Genomic DNA, 22102 nt, shown 5'->3' on the forward strand with positions numbered 1-22102 from the left:
TTTTTTTCAATAAATATAAATATCGAATCATTATGTTGTACACAGGAAATTAACATATTTTATGTGAATGCTACCTCAACAAAAAATATACCGTTATGTTCACCAAAGACATTAACTAGAGTACTCCATAAAAATTAGTCACATTTTCCTTCCTTCCCCCAACTCCTGTATATCATCAGTTACCAAATCCCATTAATTCTGCCTCCTTCCTCACTTCTTATCCTTTTCGTAACTGAATAAAGTTAGTAACTCATCACTTTTCATTTCATTTCTAGATTCTCACTTTCTCCAATTCTTCTCTACAAAACTAAGTCACAATTAAAGCCACTGAAAATCTGACCACACTGCTTCATGTATTAAAATTTAATGATTCTCCTCCATCTATAGGAGAATATCGAATTCATTAGCAAGGCTCACAAAGGTCACCATGACCTTCCCCTAGCTCATGTTCCAGCCTCACCTACCTTCATTCTCACCCTACCACCTCATACTTCAGTAAGCTGTATGACTTGTCATTTCCAACCAATATCTGATGCTTCAACCTTCTGTACCTTTAGCAAGGTGTCCCTTGGTCAGGAAGACCTTTCACTAACTTATTATTGCCTGATAAAATATTATGCATCCTTCAATCCCCAGTTTGATAAACCAAAACTAAGGACACTGCTCAGGACTATTTCTGTTCCTTATATTTACTTATATTACACCATCACAAAGTCCCTTTATTTGTTTACATACCTGTTTCTCCTGGTGGTGCTTAAGTATAATTCATTTTGCATCCATACAAAGTGAGACTTAGCTTAAATACATAAGGAATGTTTATTTATTTTTTTAAAAAATATATTTTATTGATTTTTTACAGAGAGGAAGGGAGAGAGATAGAGAGTTAGAAACATCGATGAGAGAGAAACATCGATCAGCTGCCTCCTGCACATCTCCTACTGGGGATATGCCTGCAACCCAGGTACATGCCCTTGACCGGAATCGATCCTGGGACCTTTCAGTCCACAGGCCGACGCTCTATCCACTGAGCAGAACCGGTTTCGGCATAAGGAATGTTTATTGATTGTATCTTAACTTGAGCTTATATGTCAGGATGTGCCTACACCACAAAACTATAGAATTTGTCCTTCTGGTGGTGCTACTATATATACCAGTGATGGCGAACCTATGACATGCGTATCAGAGGTGACATGTGAACTCATTTTTTTAGTTGATTTTTCTTTGTTAAATGGCATTTAAATATATAAAATAAATATCAAAAATATATGTCTTTGTTTTACTATGGTTGCAAATATCAAAAAATTTCTATATGTGACACAGCACCAGAGTTAAGTTAGGGTTTTTCAAAATGCTGACACACCGAGCTCAAAAGGTTCACCATCACTGATATATACCCTACAGTTCCTTAGTAAAAAAATTACATGTATTATTCAAAGAGAAAGAAGCAACAATATTCTAATGTTAAGGAAAATACTTCATTAAGGTCAATTGGCCACTATCTGTTTCACTTAAAATATCAACCCAATTGCACAGGTGAAATTTATAAAATCCAAAATGGTTAATGAAAGTTTGACACTTTACATATGCAAAAAAACCATTCCTCTTATCCCATTCTGGCCTTGTCCATTTGCTCATTTGGGAAAAATTTCCTAATTGTTACTAAGATACAGAGTCAATGCCACACACTTATTAAATGTACTGCTAATAGTACCAGGTGGTACTAGAATATTTTTTTAAGGCAGCTATGTTTAAAATCCAACGTAATTAGGAAATATTAATAAATATTTATTAATGTAAAGTTCTATAAACTACTTAGCTGTGCCATAACATGAAAAGCCTTCCACAAATGTCTTTGGCATGAGGAAATAAAGTAATAAAAGTCTCAATACTTGTTTAAAATTGTTCAAGGAGAAACACCATAGCAATGGAAAAAGCACTCTGATCCTACAGGGTTTAATATCCAGGAGTAACCATAGTCTTGGACAAGCTAGCTTAATATCTGTCCATCTATGTGGACTCATAATGCCTTCAATACTGAATAAAATAAGGTTTGGAACATTATACCATAGAATTGTGCTGATGCCATTAAAGTACAAACTAGTAGTGAGGCCTACCTAAGGCAACCAGCAGCCTCATCAATTTCTGCTCAATTTAGTTAAGCACCAAAATGGTGCTAGGTACTGGGGAACTATTGAAAGAGAAAAAGAAAAGTGCAGATAACCTGAAAACAATTGACAATCACTATAATGAAGATGTTCCCAGAATTGAAGATGTCTGTAACATCTTGTAAATGTCACAATAGAGGTGCATATGGGTCTGCTTTGAAAGATCAGGATAAGTTTCTCTGGGTAGATGAGGCCATATATAATTCCTGAGAGGCTGGCCAAAAAAAGCATGTGTGTGCACTCTATCAATTATAGAACAAAATTTCATCAGGGTAACGAACAAAAAAAGTTAAATATAATTATAATGCAAAAATGCAAATCAACACCACAGTGAGATATCATTTTATATTCCAAAGACTGGCAAACATTAAGTCTTATAATACAATGTATAGAGCAATGGAATGTGGATCAATGGAAACTTGAAGAGAAAATATGGAAATTATCTTGTGAGGTCAAACATGCATATATTCAATGTCTCAGCAACTCCACTCTAAAAGAAAACTCTTGCATAAGTGCCTCAGAAGGTATGTATATCAATGTTCATAGGTATAGTATTTGTAATAACAAAAAAACCAGAAACACCTAAATTTATGAACAATGGAATGTGAATACAAATTATAGTATGTCTATGCAATGGACTATTAAATAGCTGTGATAATAGAATACAACCACATACACAAGTTCGATAAAATTTGGAAACACAATATTTAATTTAAAGCAACACACCGAAGACTGTACATGTTTTTTATAAAGCTCAAAAATGAACAGAGTAAACTAAACAATGAATGGTTAAGGAATTCATACACATATTGTAACCCAATTAGAAAAAGTAAAGGGATAATAACCAAAAAAATGAAGGAAAGGAATTATCCCTTAAAAGGAACAGAATCATGATGAAACCTACAAATGATTTAATGGTACTGGTAGTGCTCTGATACTTAAGTTTGGTGGTGAATTCTTACACCTTTATTTATTATTCTGCTTCATTACTTATTTACATATAATAATTTGTGTCAAATTAATACATAATAACATTTTTAAACATAAAGGGACTAACTAGGGACATAGAACCACCACAATTAATAAACCGGATACACACTTACTGGTATGATTTCAATATCAGCAACGTCAGCAGTTCCACCAATCCTAAGTTCTATGTCACTTGCATGGCGTATAGCAACCTAATATTTAGAAAAAAATATAACACTCTGTAGAAACCACATTAAAATATACTCATATACTGCTGAAGTGTTACCTGGCATTTATGTAACATTTTATAATTTAAATCATCATAACATTTTATAAATGTCACAAAATTTCTTCTGGCAGTTGTCATCACATTTCTTATTATGCAGAATTTATATTCCTAAGAGGAGTGAGTATTCAGCTCTTAAAACCTCCACCACAAATGGAATCAGCTGACAGATTGTGTTCCTGACTGCAGAATTCTACCCACTTGAATTTATATTATTGCCTCAAACTCTCTGAGATCCTTTTGTATTTACCTAATTTCAATGGATCATTAAAAATAAAACCAACAGGAAACTGACTGCAAACATACTTCTTTCCATAGGAAGATACTAATATCCACAACAACTATAAATGAGAGCAGCTAAAAATTGATGAGTATATGGGCCGAGTATGGAGCTAAATACATTACCTTCTTTTTAATCCTCAGTATTCTGTCAGATTACTTCTATTAATAACCTAATTTCCAAGTGAGGAAAGCTAAGGCTTAGAAAGGCCAAATATTTTGTCAGGGTATTTAAAAAAAAATTTTTTTTTGAGGTCATAAAACTTGAAAGCAACATCAGCGAAACTTGAACCAAGGACTATCTGAACACTCAACTGTTTCCAGGAAAATTATGATAGTGAAATAAGAATTTAGTTGTGTAATTCCTTGTTTAATTTTGCATCCATAGCATCTACAACAGAGACTGTGTTGAATGAATGAACAAATTTCATTGTATTGCACTTTTAAAAAGGTAAGCTTTTCTAAATAAGCCAGTTAGAGAAAGACAAATATCACATGATCTCACTTATATGTGGAATCTAATGAACTGATGAACAAAATAGGACCAGAGGCATGGATGCATAAAATACAATAACAGATCTCAGCAGGGAGGAAGGCAGAGGGGACAGGAAGAGATTAACCAAAGAACATCTATACTAATAAAACAAAAAGATGCAAATTCACTGTCCCTCCACAATGCCCACAAGCCATGCCCACCAGCCAATCAGGAGTGGGTATGCAAATTAACATGCCAAATATGGAGGTGTCAAGCGTCCTGGGAGGCAACAGCGGCCATGGGCTCCTGGAATCATCGCCGGCCCCAGGAGGTGAGGCCAGCTGCACCAAGCCACGCCTGCGGGCTCCCAGGAACTTTGCCGACAGAGAGCAGAGCAGGAGAGCGGGCAGAGAGCGGGAGGTTTGGAAGACTTGGCAGAGCAGGAGGCCGCTGGACATAGAGCAGAGCGAAAGAGAAGGTGGCTTGGAGGGCGTGGCTCCCTCTGTCACCCCAGCTTCCTCATCACAGCTGTGGAAACTGACAGCAGGGAGGAGGAAGTCCCACCCCCACAGAATCAGCCAGAATCAGCTGCTGGTCAGGCAGCTCTCAGAGTCCTGACAGCCAGGATTCTCATTCACCTGCATCTCAGACCATGATAGTAGAGAGGTGGGACTATGTCTAAAGAACAACTGTTGATACAACGAAGCTCTGCAGCCGAAAGATGCTGGCGTTATCAACAGAGAATGTCTGAAGAGCAACGTGTGTCTGATCTTGAAAGAAGGCAGCACCTGCGACAGAATGTATCTGAAGAGCAGCTATTGGAAAAACGTCACTCTGATGCCAAAAAACACCGGCGTCATCAACAGAAAATGTCTAAAGACCAACGTGCCTTTGAAGTTGAAAGAAGACGGTGGCAACAACAGAATATGTCTAGAGAATAGTCATCAACAAGTACTACCAATTCTGGTAGGAACTGCCTTCTCAGCAAAAACGGAGTACATGAGAATGCAATTCTCAAACATAGTTGTGGTGGAATGACTGTTCGATGTGAATTTTGCCTATCCCTAAATTTCTCCGATGAAAAACCATCTGATGGGAAATTTACTCGATGTTGTAGCAAAGGGAAAGTCTGTCCAAATGACATACATTTTCCAGATTACCCAGCGTATTTAAAAAGATTAATGACAAACGAAGTTTCTGACAGTAAAAATTTCATGGAAAATATTCGTTCCATAAATAGTTCTTTTGCTTTTGCTTCCATGGGTGCAAATATTGCATCACCATCAGGATATGGGCCATACTGTTTTAGAATACACGGACAAGTTTATCACCATACTAGAACTTTACATTCTTCGGATGGTGTTTCTCAGGAGTTTGCTCAACTGTATATTTTGGATACAGCCGAAGCTACAAGTAAAAGATTAGCAATGCCAGAAAACCAGGGCTGCTCAGAAAGACTCATGATCAACATCAACAACCTCATGCATGAAATAAATGAATTAACAAAATCATACAAGATGCTACATGAGGTAGAAAAGGAAGCCCAATCTGAAGCAGCAGCAAAAGGTATTGCTCCCACAGAAGTGACAATGGCAATTAAATATGATCATAACAGTGACCCAGGTAGATAATTCTCCCTGTGTAACCGAGGTTGCTGTCATATTCAGAAAGGAAGATGGAGAACCTCCTTTTGAAAGGGACTTGCTCATTCATTGTAAACCAGATCCCAATAATCCAAATGGCACTAAAATGAAACAAATCAATATCCTGTTTCCTACATTAGATGCAATGACATATCCTATTCTTTTTCCAAATGGTGAAAAAGGCTGGGGAACAGATATTGCATTAAGACTCAGAGACAACAGTGTAGTCGACAATAATACTAGACAAAATGTAAGGACACGAGTCACACAAATGCAGTATTATGGATTTCATCTCTCTGTGAGGGACACGTTCAATCCTATTTTAAATGCAGGAAAATTAACTCAACAGTTTATCGTGGATTCGTATTCAAAAATGGAGGCCAATTGGATAAATTTCATCAAAGCAAACCAATCTAAGTTGAGAGTTGAAAAATATAGTGGTTTGATGGATTATCTCAAATCTAGATCTGAAAATGACAATGTGCTGATTGGTAAGATGATAATACTTCCATCATCTTTTGAGGGTAGTCCCAGAAATATGCAGCAGTGATATCAGGATGCTATGGCAATTGTAACAAAGTATGGCAAGCCCAATTTATTCATAACCATGACATGCAACCCCAAATGGGCAGATATTGCAAACAATTTACAACACTTGCAAAAAGTTGAAAACAGACCTGACTTGGTAGCCAGAGTTTTTAATATTAAGCTGAATGCTCTTTTAAATGATATCTGTAAATTCCATTTATTTGGCAAAGTAATAGCTAAAATTCATGTCATTGAATTTCAGAAACGCGGACTGCCTCATGCTTACATCCTCTAATTAATTCCCTTTCAATGTGCACGAATTTCATGCACTGGGCCACTAGTCTATATATATAAAAGGCTAATATGCAAAGTGAGTTCAACCAGGAGACGGGGAGTTAGATCGCTCGCAATGATGTGCGCTGACCACTAGGAGGCAGCACAAAACAAAGAAAGGCCCTGGCCGGCAGCTGGCAGCCGAAGAAGGAAGGCCCTGGCCAAGAGCCAGAAGGCCCTGATCAGCCGTGATCACCGGCCAGGCCTAGGGACCCTACCTGTGAACGAATTATGTGCACTGGGCCTCTAGTATATGCATAACCCATGGACATAGACATAGTGTGGGGAAGGCCTTGGGGTTTGATGGAGGGGTCAAAAGGGGGAAAATGGGAGACATCTGTAAAACTGTCAACAATTAAAAAAAGATAGGCTTTGTAAAAACAACATACTCTTCTAAGATACAGTAGAAATTAACCTTTTAGTAAAATTTGTACTTTAGTGGCCATATTATTCTATATTTTTCAGATTACTATGTAAAAATTCTGCCTAAATCACAGACCATATACCACAATAACTATTTTTAAAACATCTCTCACCTGACTTGTGTGGCTTAGTGATTGAGCATTGAACTATGAACTAGGTCGTCACAGTTCAATTCTCAGTCAAAGCACATGCCTGGGTTGTAGGCGCAATCCCCAGTGGGGAGCATGCATGAGGCAGCCGATCAATGATTCTATCTCATCGTTGATGTTTCTATCTCTCCCTTTCCCTTCCTCTATGAAATCAACAAAAATCTATTTTTAAAAAGCATTTTTTAATACAAGTTTCTCTATAGAAGATATAATTCTTAGGCTATTTTTTGGGGTGAGGCAAATTAGTGTTTATTACATTAAGCTACATGTTATTTTTAAATTGTTATAGGGAACTGAAAGATAAAATGGTGATACTACTACATCTAAAGACATTCATTTTGATCTGATGACAGTGTACATATTATTTTTCAATGTGAATAAATGCACACAGTTAATCATCAAATTAAAGATCAAGAGTATTTTATTCTATGAGTTTATAATATGTAAAATTTATTGCAGACTGGTCTTGTTTTATTTTATTTAATGAACACAGAAAAGTCCCTAAAATTAAGGTAATAACTTTTCATTTACATAATTGTTAGAACATTAAACAATAAAACATTTAATGTGTGCTATAACATATAAAATTTGCTAGTAATTCATTTAGTCATTAAAGCTATTTTTAATTAGCATTCCAAAATTATTTTTTTCTAAGATATATAATTAATGCCATGAAAAAAAATATTTTACTCTATGAATAGTGAGGGCTTGTCACAAGTTAAGAGATGCCAGATATAATTCCAATTTCATGTGAAAATGCCTCATATTAATGAAAGGTGTTCATTTAAATTTAGTACAAGTTTCTATTACCAACTTTTACCAGAAATATTTTCTACAAATCCTTTTGCCAAATTCTGTTAACCATTTTTATAATAGATGATATAGACAAGATAGCTTTTCTTTCAGATTGCTAAAATCTGCACTTCATTAGAGTTAACTCATTGCTAGAATATAATAGAAATTTTAAAAACTCTTTTAAAAAATATATATTTTATTGGTTTTTTTTTTTTTACAGAGAGGAAGGGAGAGGGATAGAGGGTTAGAAACATCGATGAGAGAGAAACATCGATCAGTTGCCTCCTGCACACCCCCTATTGGGGATATGCCCGCAACCAAGATACATGCCCTTAACGGGAATTGAACCTGGGACCCTTCAGTCTGCAGGCTGACACTCTATCCACTGAATCAAACCAGTCAGGGCATTAAAAACTCTTTAATAGCTTAACATTAAAACCCCTTTTTCATTTGAAGAAATCATTAAAACAAAACAAGTTTCTAAAAATAAATACGTTTGTAACATTTTATAGCATTATACTTACCACTACAAATATATTAAACAACCAAATAAATCCACATAGACATATATATGGTGCAGGGACTCATGTGTACAAACATACCTTTGCTATTACATCGAATTTTTCTGCCAAGGTAGGTGTACAGGTGATAGTGACAACAGTTATCCCCCCCAAGGGAATTATTCCTTCTGATGGAACAATATTAATGATAGACATAAGAGTCCTACTGCAAACCTGTAAATGAAAATTTGCAGAAATGCTAATTATCCTTTCTTTTTAATTTTTTAAGTATAGTTGGCATATGATCTTATATTTGTTATATTAGTTTCATGTGTACAATATAGTGATTCAGCACTTTTAGACCTTACAATGTTATCATCCTATTAATTCTAGTAATGATCTGTCATGTGCAAACTTATTACAAAATTACTGACTACATTCCCCTTCCCGTTTTCAACTACCCTCACCCTTCTGGTAAACATCATTTTGGTCTCTGTTTCTATGAGACTGTTTTTGTTCTGTTTTGTTTTCATTATCCTTTCAAGTTACTGTTCCAAAGCTCACACAGGAAAGCTTCCAAACTACTATCTAGAGAGAGGTCCTCCAGGCACAGGGCATGAGATGATTGTGTAACTGATTTTCAAACACCAGATGCACATATAGTTTGAATTTCAACAAGGATTTGCAAATGGAACATTCAGTAATGGCACCTTCCAATTCAAACAGGAAGCTGAAGTTTATTGTCTGAAGTGTTTTCAAGACTCTGAAAAACTTAAAAGGATGAGCTATATCTCTTAGGGAAGATGCTAAAGTTCTAGATACATTGATAATTTTGCCTTTTCCCTGATCATAAAAACTGAAAGCAAAGGTAGTTGGGAAGCAAGATGATAAAGTAACTTCCTCTTCTTTGTCATTTCCTTGATAGCCTAATGTCTAAGGTATCATGTTGACATTCAGAAAAGGAACTTATGATGTGGTTTGTCAGAGACCAATTTAGCCCTGTCTACCATCCTTTAAACCAAAATAATAAAGGGAAATTAGATATTTAAAAGGAGATAGGAAATTAAGATATTTGGGGATATGAAGGAACAAAGAGCCTTCAAATCTAATTCAGAAGCAACAGAATAAAAAAAGGTATCCTCATTTGGTTATTGGGGTAAAAGACATCCTATATAATAAAAGCCTAATATGCAAATCGACCAAACAGCGGAACCAGTGGAATGACCAGTTGCTATGATGCACACTGACTACCAGGGGGAAGATGCTCAATGCAGGAGCTTCCCCCAGCCTGCAGGCCCCAGGCCAGCCAAGGCAGGTGCCAGTGGCCCACCCCCCCCCCCCCCCCGGCCCCGAATGCCCCGCCAGTTTCCCTGCAGAGGGAGGCGACTGGCAGCAGAGGTGAGGGGGCGGGGCCAGTGAGTGGGCGGCACCAGACTGGCCAAGGCTGGTGCTAGCAGGGGCCTCCCCAATTGCCTTGCTGGCCACCCCACAGATTGGCCCTGATCATCAGCCAAGCCTAGGGACCCTACCAGTGTAAGAATTTTGAGCACCGGGCCTTTAGTGTAAATAAAAGCTTGAATGAAAGATCTCCAATGCTAACTTCTATTAGAAAATCTTAATAGCTTTTTCAGTTATAAGAAAAAACAAAACAAAAAATTCTATCACCACTTTAAACACACCCCCACCTGGCAATTTAGATCAGAAAAAAACTATAAATACAGTATTTTTACAATGGTCTGAGTTGCTACCTTGAGAGTCCTGATGACAGAGGAGAAAAGAAAATGTATGTAATTAAATATGGAATGTGACATTGACAAAATACATTTTTAAATGGTATTTTCTTCAAATCACTTACCTTTTTTTAATATGACAAAATAACAGATAGAAAGAAAAAAGAGGGTAAGAGGAGAAGAAAAGGAGAGACTAAAAAAGAAAGGAAGAAATTAATTTTATGGGAAATTAAAAGGACAAAGTAGATAAAATATATTCAGAAAAGTATCATGTGAAATATATAAATATTAGCATTACCAAATTTATAAAGACTAAAGTATTAATACCATAGTGTTCATAGCAAAATATTCAATCAAATTATAATGTGATCTGATCTAAGTAAGATTCCAAGATTTTACATCACCTTGAAATAGGCATGGTTTGGTCCTACATTGTGAAGAATGACTTTCTTGCAAGTTGTTAAACCTTGAGGGCTATTATTGAAGAGTATCCTTGGCTCCAAAAACACGACCTTGGTGATACCACGCTAATAATGAAAGGAGGAAGGGAAAATGCAGATGAATAACAGCAAATACCTTTTTTTATGTCCAACAAATAATTTAAAATTTTTTTAGCTTCATGGAAATTTCTAAAATATGAGGTGTTATCAGATTTTATGGTATCACATGATCTCACTCATACGTGGACTCTAATGAAAAAAATAAACTGTTGAACAAAATAGATCCAGAGGCATGGAAGCATGGAACAGACTGGAATCTCAGAGAAAAGGCGGGGGTGGGTGGGAAGGAAGAGATCAATCAAAGAACTTATATGCATATATACATAACCCATGGACACAGGCAATAGGGCAGTAAGGCCTGGGGCATGGGTGTGGTCTAAGGCAGTGATGGCGAACCTATGAACTCATTTTTTGGGTTGATTTTTCTTTGTTAAATGGCATTTAAATATATAAAATAAATATCAAAAATATAAGTCTTTGTTTTACTATGGTTGCAAATATTAAAACATTTCTATATGTGACATGGCACCAGAGTTAAGTTAGGGTTTTTCAAAATGCTGACACGCCGAGCTCAAAAGGTTCGCCATCACTGGTCTATGGGGTCAATGAGAGAAAAAAGAGGACATATGTAATACTTTCAACAATAAAGATTTTTTAAATAGAGAAAGGAAAACAGACAAATATTTAAATTGTACTCCTAATATGAAAAAGGCAGGGGGAGTAAGATAACTCTGTGGAGGAAGTAAATCCGTGACTGAGAATCATGTGAATTAATCACTGAAGGAGATGTAAGAGATCATCTACCCAACTGTACAGCGCTACCATGTGCTATCTAAGAGGAAAGAGTTCCGGGTCACCTGACTATGGGAAATAATGTGCCAAATGAAATTATCCAGGCATGGTTCTACTAGATGCCTTCTCACAGCATTTAATATGCTGATAATGTATACTTTGCTTATCTGATAATGAGGAGGAAATTACTGTGATTCACAGAATTACATTGGCACAGGACTCCCTCACCTTACCCCACACAAATCATTTCACAGAACTAATGCATGAGAAAACTTTTTGAAATGTTAATATTACCCACCTTTCCCATTTTACAAGAAAGCAAACCATAGTCAAAAGCAACTAGAACCCAAGTTTTCCAATTCCTCATTCAGTTCTTTTTACACCAGACCTTATTATCTTTATACATGATACATTATTTCTTATTATCTTAGGATGTTTTAGAATATTCTTAAAATTATTTGAAGAACATGTCATGGTAATTGGAATAATAATTTTCAAACAAAGCTAATAGAAGAGGAATTAGTCAAGTCTTTCATAAATTAATGACACACTTGAACATTTTATTTAATCACTTCATGTTGCTCCATCTTTACTTTCTTAAGAGCAACATTTCACAGTCCATTTAACTTTAAGGGCTTTAAAAGTTTACCAAAAAAGAATCTAATTTATTATTCTGATATCTCAAAGTTTAATTCTTAACCAATCCTAGTGTGGAGAAAGTGGAAAGCAAATTTTATCAGAGGGTAATAGCAAATGCTATGGAGGCGGATAGATCTGAATATAAATTCCAACTAGGTCACTTAGTGCATGTGTAAACCTGTATTAGTTCATTAACCAATCAAATCTCCCATATCCTCACCCATCAATTGAGTTATTAGTATATACCTAAGAGTTGTTGTAAGGATTAAATTAAACAATGCATGAACAACACTTAGTATCATGCCTGACACTGTAATTACTCAACCAGTGATACCTATTATTAATGTAACATGGGATGACTATGTGGGCAAAATTTATATTAGTAAATTTGTCAAGCACAAAATATTGAGAGCAGTAGGACACAGCTTATTTCAAGCCTGGAGCAATGGAAATACCATAATATTGTTAGCACAAAAGTCTTAGATTGCTAATTAATTCTAGATAGCAACACATTTTTAGCAAAGTCTTAATTTATGCTAGAGAAGTGGCTCCAAAAAATTATAACATAATTTAGTTAACTAAGTATTGCATACAAAATCAGGTTTTACTAACATAGTATACATATCCAACTACTCTACACACACATATGCCAACCAATTTAGAGCCCTCAAAATAAAACTCATATTCAAGGGAAATCATTACATGTGCAACACATTTTAGTGTCATCGTGTTTCCTTCATCAACTTGAAGAATAAATTCTCCCTTGTCTGGAACACTGAAACCCGGCAGCCATGTTACTTCACATTCCAATGAGGAGTATGGTACAACAATGCCTACAGAGGATTTAGAAAAAATAAGACAGTTCCACATTTTAAATATATATATTTCCATATCCAAAATAAGGGCTTGCATACAAATATAACAACATCATATAACAAATTATTTAAATTAAACTCAAAATATAGGAAAATACTAAGTGAGCGATTATCAAATTAGTATAAACTTATAGTTTGATTAAAATCTAAAATACATATCTTATTTTTCAATTTTAAAAGTCAGATGAAAATATTTGACAAAAAGCATGCCAATATTTCCAAAAAATATAAATTTATCAATGAAACAAACACTCTAGGATTAGAGATGGCTTTATTTATTTTGTTTCTGTTTTTGTTTTAATCCTCACCCAAGGATATTTTTCCATTGATTTTTAGAGAGAGTATAAGAGAGAAGGAAAGACAGAGAGAAACATCAATGTGAGAGAAATTCATCAGTTGGTTGCCTCCTGCGTGAGCCCTGACTAGGGCCCAGTCAGGGGAGGAGCCTGCAACCTAGGTAGGTGCCCTTGACTGGAATCGAACCCAGTACCCTTCAATCCGCAGGCTGACGCTCTATCCACTCAACCAAACCAGCTAGAGCTAGAAATGGCTTTATACATACACAGTCAAAAACCATTTGTGATCCCTGAACAAGTGTCCCCTCCATGTTTCCCAATATTCTGAAATACTTATTAACATCAGACTATTATTCAGTTTTTAGAGGAAGGAATCACCACATGTTCACAACCCTAGAAATGTAACTTCTGATATAGCTATGATTAATCAACACATTTCTATAATTCAAATGTACTGAGAACCCAGGTGGCATTAGGCACATTTAGAGTGAGCTGCTTTATCTGTTTAAATGCATCATCTCCTTTAAAGTAAGAAAATAATACTTTATGGAAAGAATGACTCAGAAGTTCTTAATGAAGAAAGGATCACCTGAGATTCAAAGGCAATGGACAATAAACGGAGAGAGATGAGTGATCGCCACAATCTTTGCTTGGGGTGAGGTTGACTCTCATGTGGTGGTAGTTTCCTCAATCCTAAAAAAGATATAGTGCCTACCTCCTATGACTATGAAGGGAGCTAACAATACATATAAAGGAATTAACATGGTGCACGATGCCTAGAGAACACTCAGTGTCAGATATTATTAATACTCTTGAATGCCAATACAGTAATTTATAAAAAGAATAGAAACTGGACATAGAAGAGCTAACAGTCTAGTGGGAGTCCACTGGGATTAGACTTCTCTATAAGTAACAAAAAAGTCCTGCTACAGTGGGTCAGGAAGATAGGGGTTTGTTTGTCTTATGAAATTAGACATCCACAAACAGGTAGTTCAGGGCTGCCTTAACAGATTGACAAGGCCTTCAAGGAGCAATGCTCTTTCTAGCTTCCCACACTACCATTCCTTACTGTGTGGCCTTCCTTGATGTAGAAAGATAGCATAGTGGTTAAAACAGCACAATTTGTAGGGTCAGACTCCCTGAATTCAAGTTTCAACTTGAGACCTTGGACAATTTACTTAACCTACGTAATAGTTTCCTCAGACATAAAATAGGGATAACTGTATCTAACGCAGAGAATTTTTATAGGGGATTAAATAAGCTAAGATATGTAGAAGTACTTCAGTGTCTGGCACAAAGAAGGTTGGAAATAAAAGAAAATTCTGTCCATGTCTCATTGGCAAGAAGCTTGTGAAAAGAGATTTTTAGATAAAACACTGCTTCACCAAACAAAATGAGGATCCTGTTAGTAAAGGGAATATATATCAGGTATGGGTTTAGCAACATCTACAATAGGAGATGTATAGAAACAAATAATTGTAGATAACATTAAAGAAATACACAGTGGGAGCTGAAAAGGTGGGGAGGGGAGTCTAAATTGGCCTTAGAAAGTGGAGAAAACCCCATTAAAAGAGATGGCATTTGAGCTACAACTCAAGGATGACTAGAGGAGGAAAAGCTGAGGGAAGTGTCAAAGGCAAGTGACAGTGCTAGAAGAGAGAGGTGTGTGGAGAAGATTGTGATGGGAAGTAACATGGACAGAGAAGATTCAATGCTATATATAAAGGCACTTGAACAGGGAACAGGGGACATTAATTGGATGGTTAGACTGAGCAAGATGTCTAAATCAAACAAACAATAAACTATTACCTTTACTTGGACGAATGGAAAATGACATTCCTCTTTCTGTGTTTACTGGTATCCATTCAAAGCGAACAAGATAATTCTGATGATTATGCAATGTGACTGTCTCCCTAAAACATGTTTTCAACAAGAAGCCATGTGGTTTTAACACTACCTCATCGGAAGATAGCTCAAGTCTTACTGGCATGATATTTGCCCTCACTAGGAGGTGCCCACCAGGTATATTGTTCACTCTAAAGGTAAAAGACCTGTAACACAACAAAAGCATCGGAATTTAACTGATAATAACTATTTGCAATTATAGAATTAAGTTACATGTAAAAATGCACATACTGATGACTAACATCCTCAATTCTTAACAAAATATCAAACTAATCATGAAAGAAGACTACAACTGAAATATGAGTCTATAAATCTACAAATTGATACATATATAGTTTCTATGTTTGAGGATCAAATATAATATATACTATTAATTATTAGGGCAAATAAAAACATATCCTATAATAGGACACTTTGATTCTAGCAAATAGAAATTTGAAAATAAATCATACTTCCAAAATTTTCCAGCAGTGGAAGAATGGAATATAACTGAAATATGAGTACTGGCTGAAGGTGGAATCACATATGAAAATTGTTTGGTTTTCTGAAGTTCTTTCAAATTAACATCTAAATGGAGCAAAATATACTTAGGTAGCATATTAACAACATGCAGTCGATGAGTATTTATGGAGTTCACACAAATATCACCAAAATTAAGGACAGAGGGCCCTAAAAAAAGAAAAGGTATTAAGTTTAATATTGGCAACTGTTCATTTTTATAAAGTTTTCATAGTATATTTTGATCAACTTATAAAAAATGGTACTCAGAAATATATTCATTGTAATGTCAAAAATTATTGACCAAGTTTTTATCCAAATGTCCATAATTTGCTATTTAGAGGTTACTGGTTAATATTCAATATAATTATATTCTGATTACATGGAAAATTATTAGCACTCATTATAACTCATCTTAGTACATGAATTTTCATACACCAACACCGTTTCCACTCTCAATACATTTATGTTCATTTATCCAGAATTTACAAAAATTGGTAATTTTCCCAGGAATTATTGCTTATGTTTTCTCTTTGAATGCCTAAAGGTTTTATATCATAACAATTTTTTTTTAATCCTCACTGGAGGATATTTTTCCATTAATTTTTGGAGAGAGTGGGAGGGGGAGAGACAGAGAGAGAGAAACATCCACGAGAGAGACACACATCAATTGCTTGCCTCCTGCAAGTGCCCCGACCTGGGCCTGGGCCAGGGAGAAGCCTGCAACCAAGGTACATGACCTTGACCGGAATCAAACCCAGGACTCTCTATTATAACAATTTAAATAACTATGTCTTATCCTGCTTTATTTTTTAACAGATTGATTTAATTATAACTGATACACAGTAAACCATATATGCTTATAAGTGTAGAATTTCATAAGTGTTGACTTGTCTACTCCTGGGAAAAAACCACAATGAAGAGAGTGAATATCCATCATTTTAAAAAGTTTTCTTTTAAAAATATGCCCCTTTATATTCTCCCCCTCCCACCATCCTCTGTATTCTCCTTTCCCAGACAACCACTCATCCTCTTTATGTCACTGTAGATTAGTTTGCATTTTCTAAAGTTTCATATGAGTGGAATAATACAGAGTTGTACAGTTTTTCTCTGATTTCTTTCACTCAGCAATTCCTTGGAGATTCATTCATGCTGTTTCATGAGTCAATAGTCCATCCCTTTATATTACTAAGTAGTAGTCTATCATAGGTGAATGTTTGTTTATTCACCTGTTGATTGTCACTTGGATTGTTTCCAGATATTGGCTATTACAATCAAAGCGGCTAAAACCTTTGTGTATAAATATTTGTTCGAACATATACTTTTATTTCTTTTGGATAAATATCTGAAAACGGAATGGATGGATCATATGATACACATATGTTTAAATTATGAGAAACTGGCAAACTGTTTTAAAGTAGTGGGTAATTTCACATCCCCCACCTAGCCATATATAAAAGTCCAGTTCCCTCACATCTCCAACAACAACTGAAATGGTGAGCTTTTTTCTTTTAACTTAAGCCATTCGAATAGATTTATCTCCCTGTGGTTTTATTTTATTTCCCTAACAACCAACAATGTTGTGCATCATTCTATGTGCCTACTTGTCAGCTGTAGCTTTTGATTAATGAACTATCTATTCAAACCCTTTGCCCATTTTAATTGGGTTGTTTGTTTTCTCAAAATTGAGTCTCAAAAGTTTTATATACATTCTGGTTGCAATTCTTTAATCAGATATATAATTTGCAAATATTTTCTCTCAATCTATGGTTTGTTTTTATCCTCTTATTAGTGTCTTTTGAAGAGCAGATGTATTTAAAGTTGATCAATCCCTATTTATCCATTTTTTCTTTCATGGATCGTATTTTTGTGTGATATCTAAGACATTTTTGCTTTCCCCATGATCACAGACATTTTTTCCTATGCTTCCTTCTATAGGGAAGCACATGGATGATGATGTATTTTTATTTAGTTCTGGTATATGATGTAAGACATAGATACAAATTCTAGTTTTTCGTTTTTATTTTTTTAGTGTATGGCTCATATGTTCCAGCACTTCTTATTAAAAAAGACTATCCTTAAAAAAAAGGAAACCAATAAAAAATAAAATAAATAAAAAGACTATCCTTACTGCACTTCATTGCTTTTGTTCCTTTGTCAAAATTCAGTTGTCTAATATGTGTAGGTCTATTTCTGAACACTCACTTATGTTTCATTGGTCTATGTATCTATAATTATGCCAGTGTCACGCTGTATTCCTTACTGTAGCTTTGTAATTAATCTTGAAACCAGGTACTGTTTTATCTCCAATTTGTTTTCCTATTTCACAGTTGTTTTGACTATTATCATGTTTCCATAGTGTAGTGGTTATCACGTTCACCTCACAATTGTTTTGACTATTATAATTCTTTTGCTTTTCCAAGTGATTTTAAAATGAACCTGTCAATTTCTACAATAGATACTGATGGAGCTTTGACTGGAATTGGGTTGAACCTACAGATCATATGGATCATTTTTTCATGTCTTTTATGTCTCTAAATAATTATTTTAATATGTGGAAGATAATTATAAAAACCCTTTAATGTCCTTGTCTGACAATTCTAACATATATATCAGTATTGGGTAGGTTTAATTGATGCATTATTCTCCTTATTAGGGGTTGTTTTGCCTCATGCCTAGTAGTCTTTGTTTGGATGTCAAATATAGTATTTACCGTATTATGTGCTAGATATGTTTTGTACTCCTATAAATATTCTTGAGCTTTGTCCTGAAAGTTACTTTGAAACTGATAGATCCTTCCTGGCCTTGCTTTTATGAAAGTTACCTGAGACCAGAGCAGTACTCTGAATAGTAATAATGATTCTCCACTACTGAGACAAGAACTTCTGAGTACTCTGCCCCAATGTCCTATGAATTATAAGGTTTGTTTGTTTTGTCCAGTTTGCCAGGTGGGAACTTTCAGTCACTACTCCTGACCTGTGTGAACACCGGGTGATTCTATAAACCTTTGAAATGGTTTTCCCCCTAGCTTTACCTAATTTCCTAACAATACCATTAACTAATAGGAACCTAATTGACATTTAAAGAACCTTCAGCAGGATACAACTTATTGTCAAGCCACATGAACCTCAATAAGAGAGACCACATCCAGGATCAAACTTAACAAATCTTCAAAAATTAAAACAATTGAATCCATACATGTGTGCACTCTGACCAAATAGAATCAAACTAGAAAATAGTAGTAGAAAGAAAACAGAAAAATCTTTGAATATAAATAACACACTTCTAAATAGCCAATGAGCCAAAGTAAATGTTTCAACGGAAATTAGGTAATAACGAAGTAAAAGAAATTAAAAATATGTAAGAATATGTGGGATGTAACTAAAGTACTGCTTAGTAAGACATGTATAGCAATAAATCACTATATCATGGAAAAAATGGTCTAAATCAATAATTTAAGATTCCACCTCAAGAAACTAGAAGCAATGCAACCTAAATAAAAATCTAAAGCAAACAGAAGGAAATGATAAATACAAGAGAAGAAGTCACTGAAATTAAAAACAGAAAACTTATAGAGAAAAATCAATAAAACTAAATGCCGGTTCTTTGAAAAGAACAATAAAATTGATAAACCTAGACTACCAAGACTGAAAAAGAAAAATAAGAAAGAAGACATACATTTCCAGTAGTAGGAAGGTAACAGGCTCTCTATCATTACAGATGCTGCTGACTCAAACATTAAAAGGATAATTTGTGAATGCTACAAATAACTCTATACATATAAACATGAAATCTTAGTTGGAGGGGATCTATTCTACAACAAAACAACAAAAAATACACACACTACCAAAACTCTCTTAAAATGGCATAGATGATCTGAATAGACCTACAACTATTAAAGAAATTGAATTTGTAATTACACATCATCTGAAAATGAAATCTTACTCAGATGGTATCTCTGAAGAAGTCTAACATATAAAGAATGCTCCTCAATCTCTTTTAGAATGTAGTAGAGGAAAGAACACTTCCTAACTGTCCCAGCTCTGTTTAGGAGGCCAATAGTACTCTAATGGCAAAACAGAGACAGAAAAAAAATCAAAGCAAAAATGCAGACATATATTTTATGAAAACAAATGCAAAATTCTATTATGATTTAACATACTACGAGGTAGAGAAAAAGGAAATTGGTTAAAAAAAAAAAAGCTGAGAAATACACTGTAGAGAAAAACATTGATTGTGAAAAGGAATGAGCCCTGCCTGACTGGGTGGCTCATCCGTTTGGAGCTCTGTCCCATACAGAGAAAGGTTGCAGGTTTGATTCCCGGTCAGGACTCATACATAGATTGCAGGTTCAATCCCTGGTTGGGGCATGTACGGGAGGCAACCAATCAATGTCTCTCTCTCTCTCTCTCTCTCTCTCTCTCTCTCTCACCCCTCCCTCCCTCCTTTCCTCTCTCTCTAAAATCAATAAAACATATCCTCAGGAGGGGATAAAAAAATGAGAAGAGAAATCAAGACAGAAAATGTGGCAAATCCTCTCCCTCCCCTCAATATTTGAGCAATTTGATTAAACTGTTTCACCTCTGGGCTTTGCTTTACTCACCTCTAAAATGGAAATAAAATAATTTACCTCATAAGTTATTTATGTTATTTAAAGGTCTAATAAGATCCTGTTTGTAAATTATTCAACACAATGATTGGCTTATAATGCATCAATAAACAGTAGCTTAAAAAATAAATAAATAAATGGTAGCTTAAAACCAAAATGACTGGACATATGCTAATGAAACAAACAATACCTCACGCAACTTCCAATGTAACCCAGACTTCTATAATAGTTTTAACTAATTGACTCAATTAATCTCCAAATCCTCTATTGTATCTCTTGACAGCCATTTCAATTTTTAAAAATATGGTAACTATAGAGCAAAATTTTCTTTAACTAAAATATCTTCTGTGAGTACCACACCCTGTTCTGTGCATAGACTGGGAAAGCAACCTTTAAGGTATAAAAGTGAGAGTGACCCTTGAAGAGAAACAGAATAATTGACCCCAAAATGTCACATTAGCATGTGGATTATTTTGAGCTGAAGGCAATTAAGACCCTGCAGACTCAAGAGAAACTTTTACCTCTCTTGACTACCTAAAGAACTCAGAGGGCCTTGGCTCAGAGAAAGAGCTATTACCAGAGATAACTTTTATCTGAATGACCTGTCTATGTAGCAGGGCAAACATCTGCTCTTCTGGTCCTATGAATTACCCTTCTCTCCTTTGAAGCTCCAGGCTCCTAACCCATTCCTCAGCTCATGATAGCATATAAGCCTCAACTGTCTGACTTTTTCTTGGGTTTCATATGTGGCCCAGTGCATGAATTCGTGCACCTTGAAAGGAACTGTGGGCCACGAGGCTGCGGTGGGCACAGGGGCGGGTCTCAGCCCATCCTCCATGCCCCCACCCAGCCCCTCCCACTATGGCCCCCTGGCCCCATCTGCTGGCAGCCCCGCTGCTGCTCCCACACACTGACAGCACCAGCCCTGCTTGCACCTGCTGATGGCGAGGAGCAATTTGGGCTGGCGCCAGCAGCAGGTGCTAGCAGGGCCAGAGCCATCAGCAGGTTCAAGCAGCAGCTGCTGCCCTGATCAACCCTCAGGAACAGGGGGAGGGGAAGAAGCCCTCAGGGGCGATAGGGGCCGGTTGCTCGCACCTGCTGATGGCGCCGAGTGATGGGGACTGGTGCTGGGCGCCAGGAGCGGGTGCAAGCTGCAGCTGTGGCACAGGCTGCGGGTGTGAGCGGGGCCAGCACTGGCAGTGAGTGTGAGCAGTGGCTCCAGCACCAGCAGCGGGTGCGAGTGGGGCCATTGCCAGCAGCGGGTGCGAGAGGCGGCTGCTGGCCCCGATCACCCCTCAAGAGCAGGGAGAGGTGGAGAAGCCCTGAGGGGCTATCGGGGCCAGCAGCCGTCTCTTGCACCCACTGATGGCCCTGAGCAATTGGGGCCAGCAGCAGGTGCAAGCGGGGCCAGCGCCAGCAGCAGGTATGAGCGGGGGGGGGGGGGGGGGACTGTGGCACGCCAGAGCAAAGAATTTTCAGTAACCACCAGAGGCTCGCCCTGATGATAGCGACCAGCACCTCACCTTGATCTGGCGCCCCCACTCACCTGCTCCACCATCCTGCTGTGGCCAATGCCCACCATGTTCCGCACGTGCCCCCTGGTGGTCAACACACGTCATAGGAACCGGTTGTTCAGTTGTTCCACCGTTAGGTCTATTTGCATATTAGCCTTATTATTTAGGATGGTGCTCCCATATGTATGAAACTAAATTT

At 36.5% G+C, this 22102-nt stretch overlaps 1 protein-coding gene across 1 annotated transcript in view; it reads right to left on the reverse strand.

The window, feature by feature from the left end:
- The window catches only part of CFAP47 (cilia and flagella associated protein 47), a 469227-nt gene that overhangs the window by 386523 nt on the left and 60602 nt on the right, over window positions 1-22102 (reverse strand). The window contains 6 exon segments of the mRNA XM_036304204.1: window positions 3269-3346; window positions 8648-8779; window positions 10680-10802; window positions 12909-13039; window positions 15187-15428; window positions 15735-15951. Coding sequence (XP_036160097.1) covers window positions 3269-3346; window positions 8648-8779; window positions 10680-10802; window positions 12909-13039; window positions 15187-15428; window positions 15735-15951 — 923 coding nt within the window.

Source organism: Myotis myotis, unplaced genomic scaffold (genome assembly GCF_014108235.1).
Source record: "Myotis myotis isolate mMyoMyo1 unplaced genomic scaffold, mMyoMyo1.p scaffold_m19_p_4, whole genome shotgun sequence".
Classification (NCBI taxonomy): Eukaryota; Metazoa; Chordata; class Mammalia; order Chiroptera; family Vespertilionidae; genus Myotis; species Myotis myotis.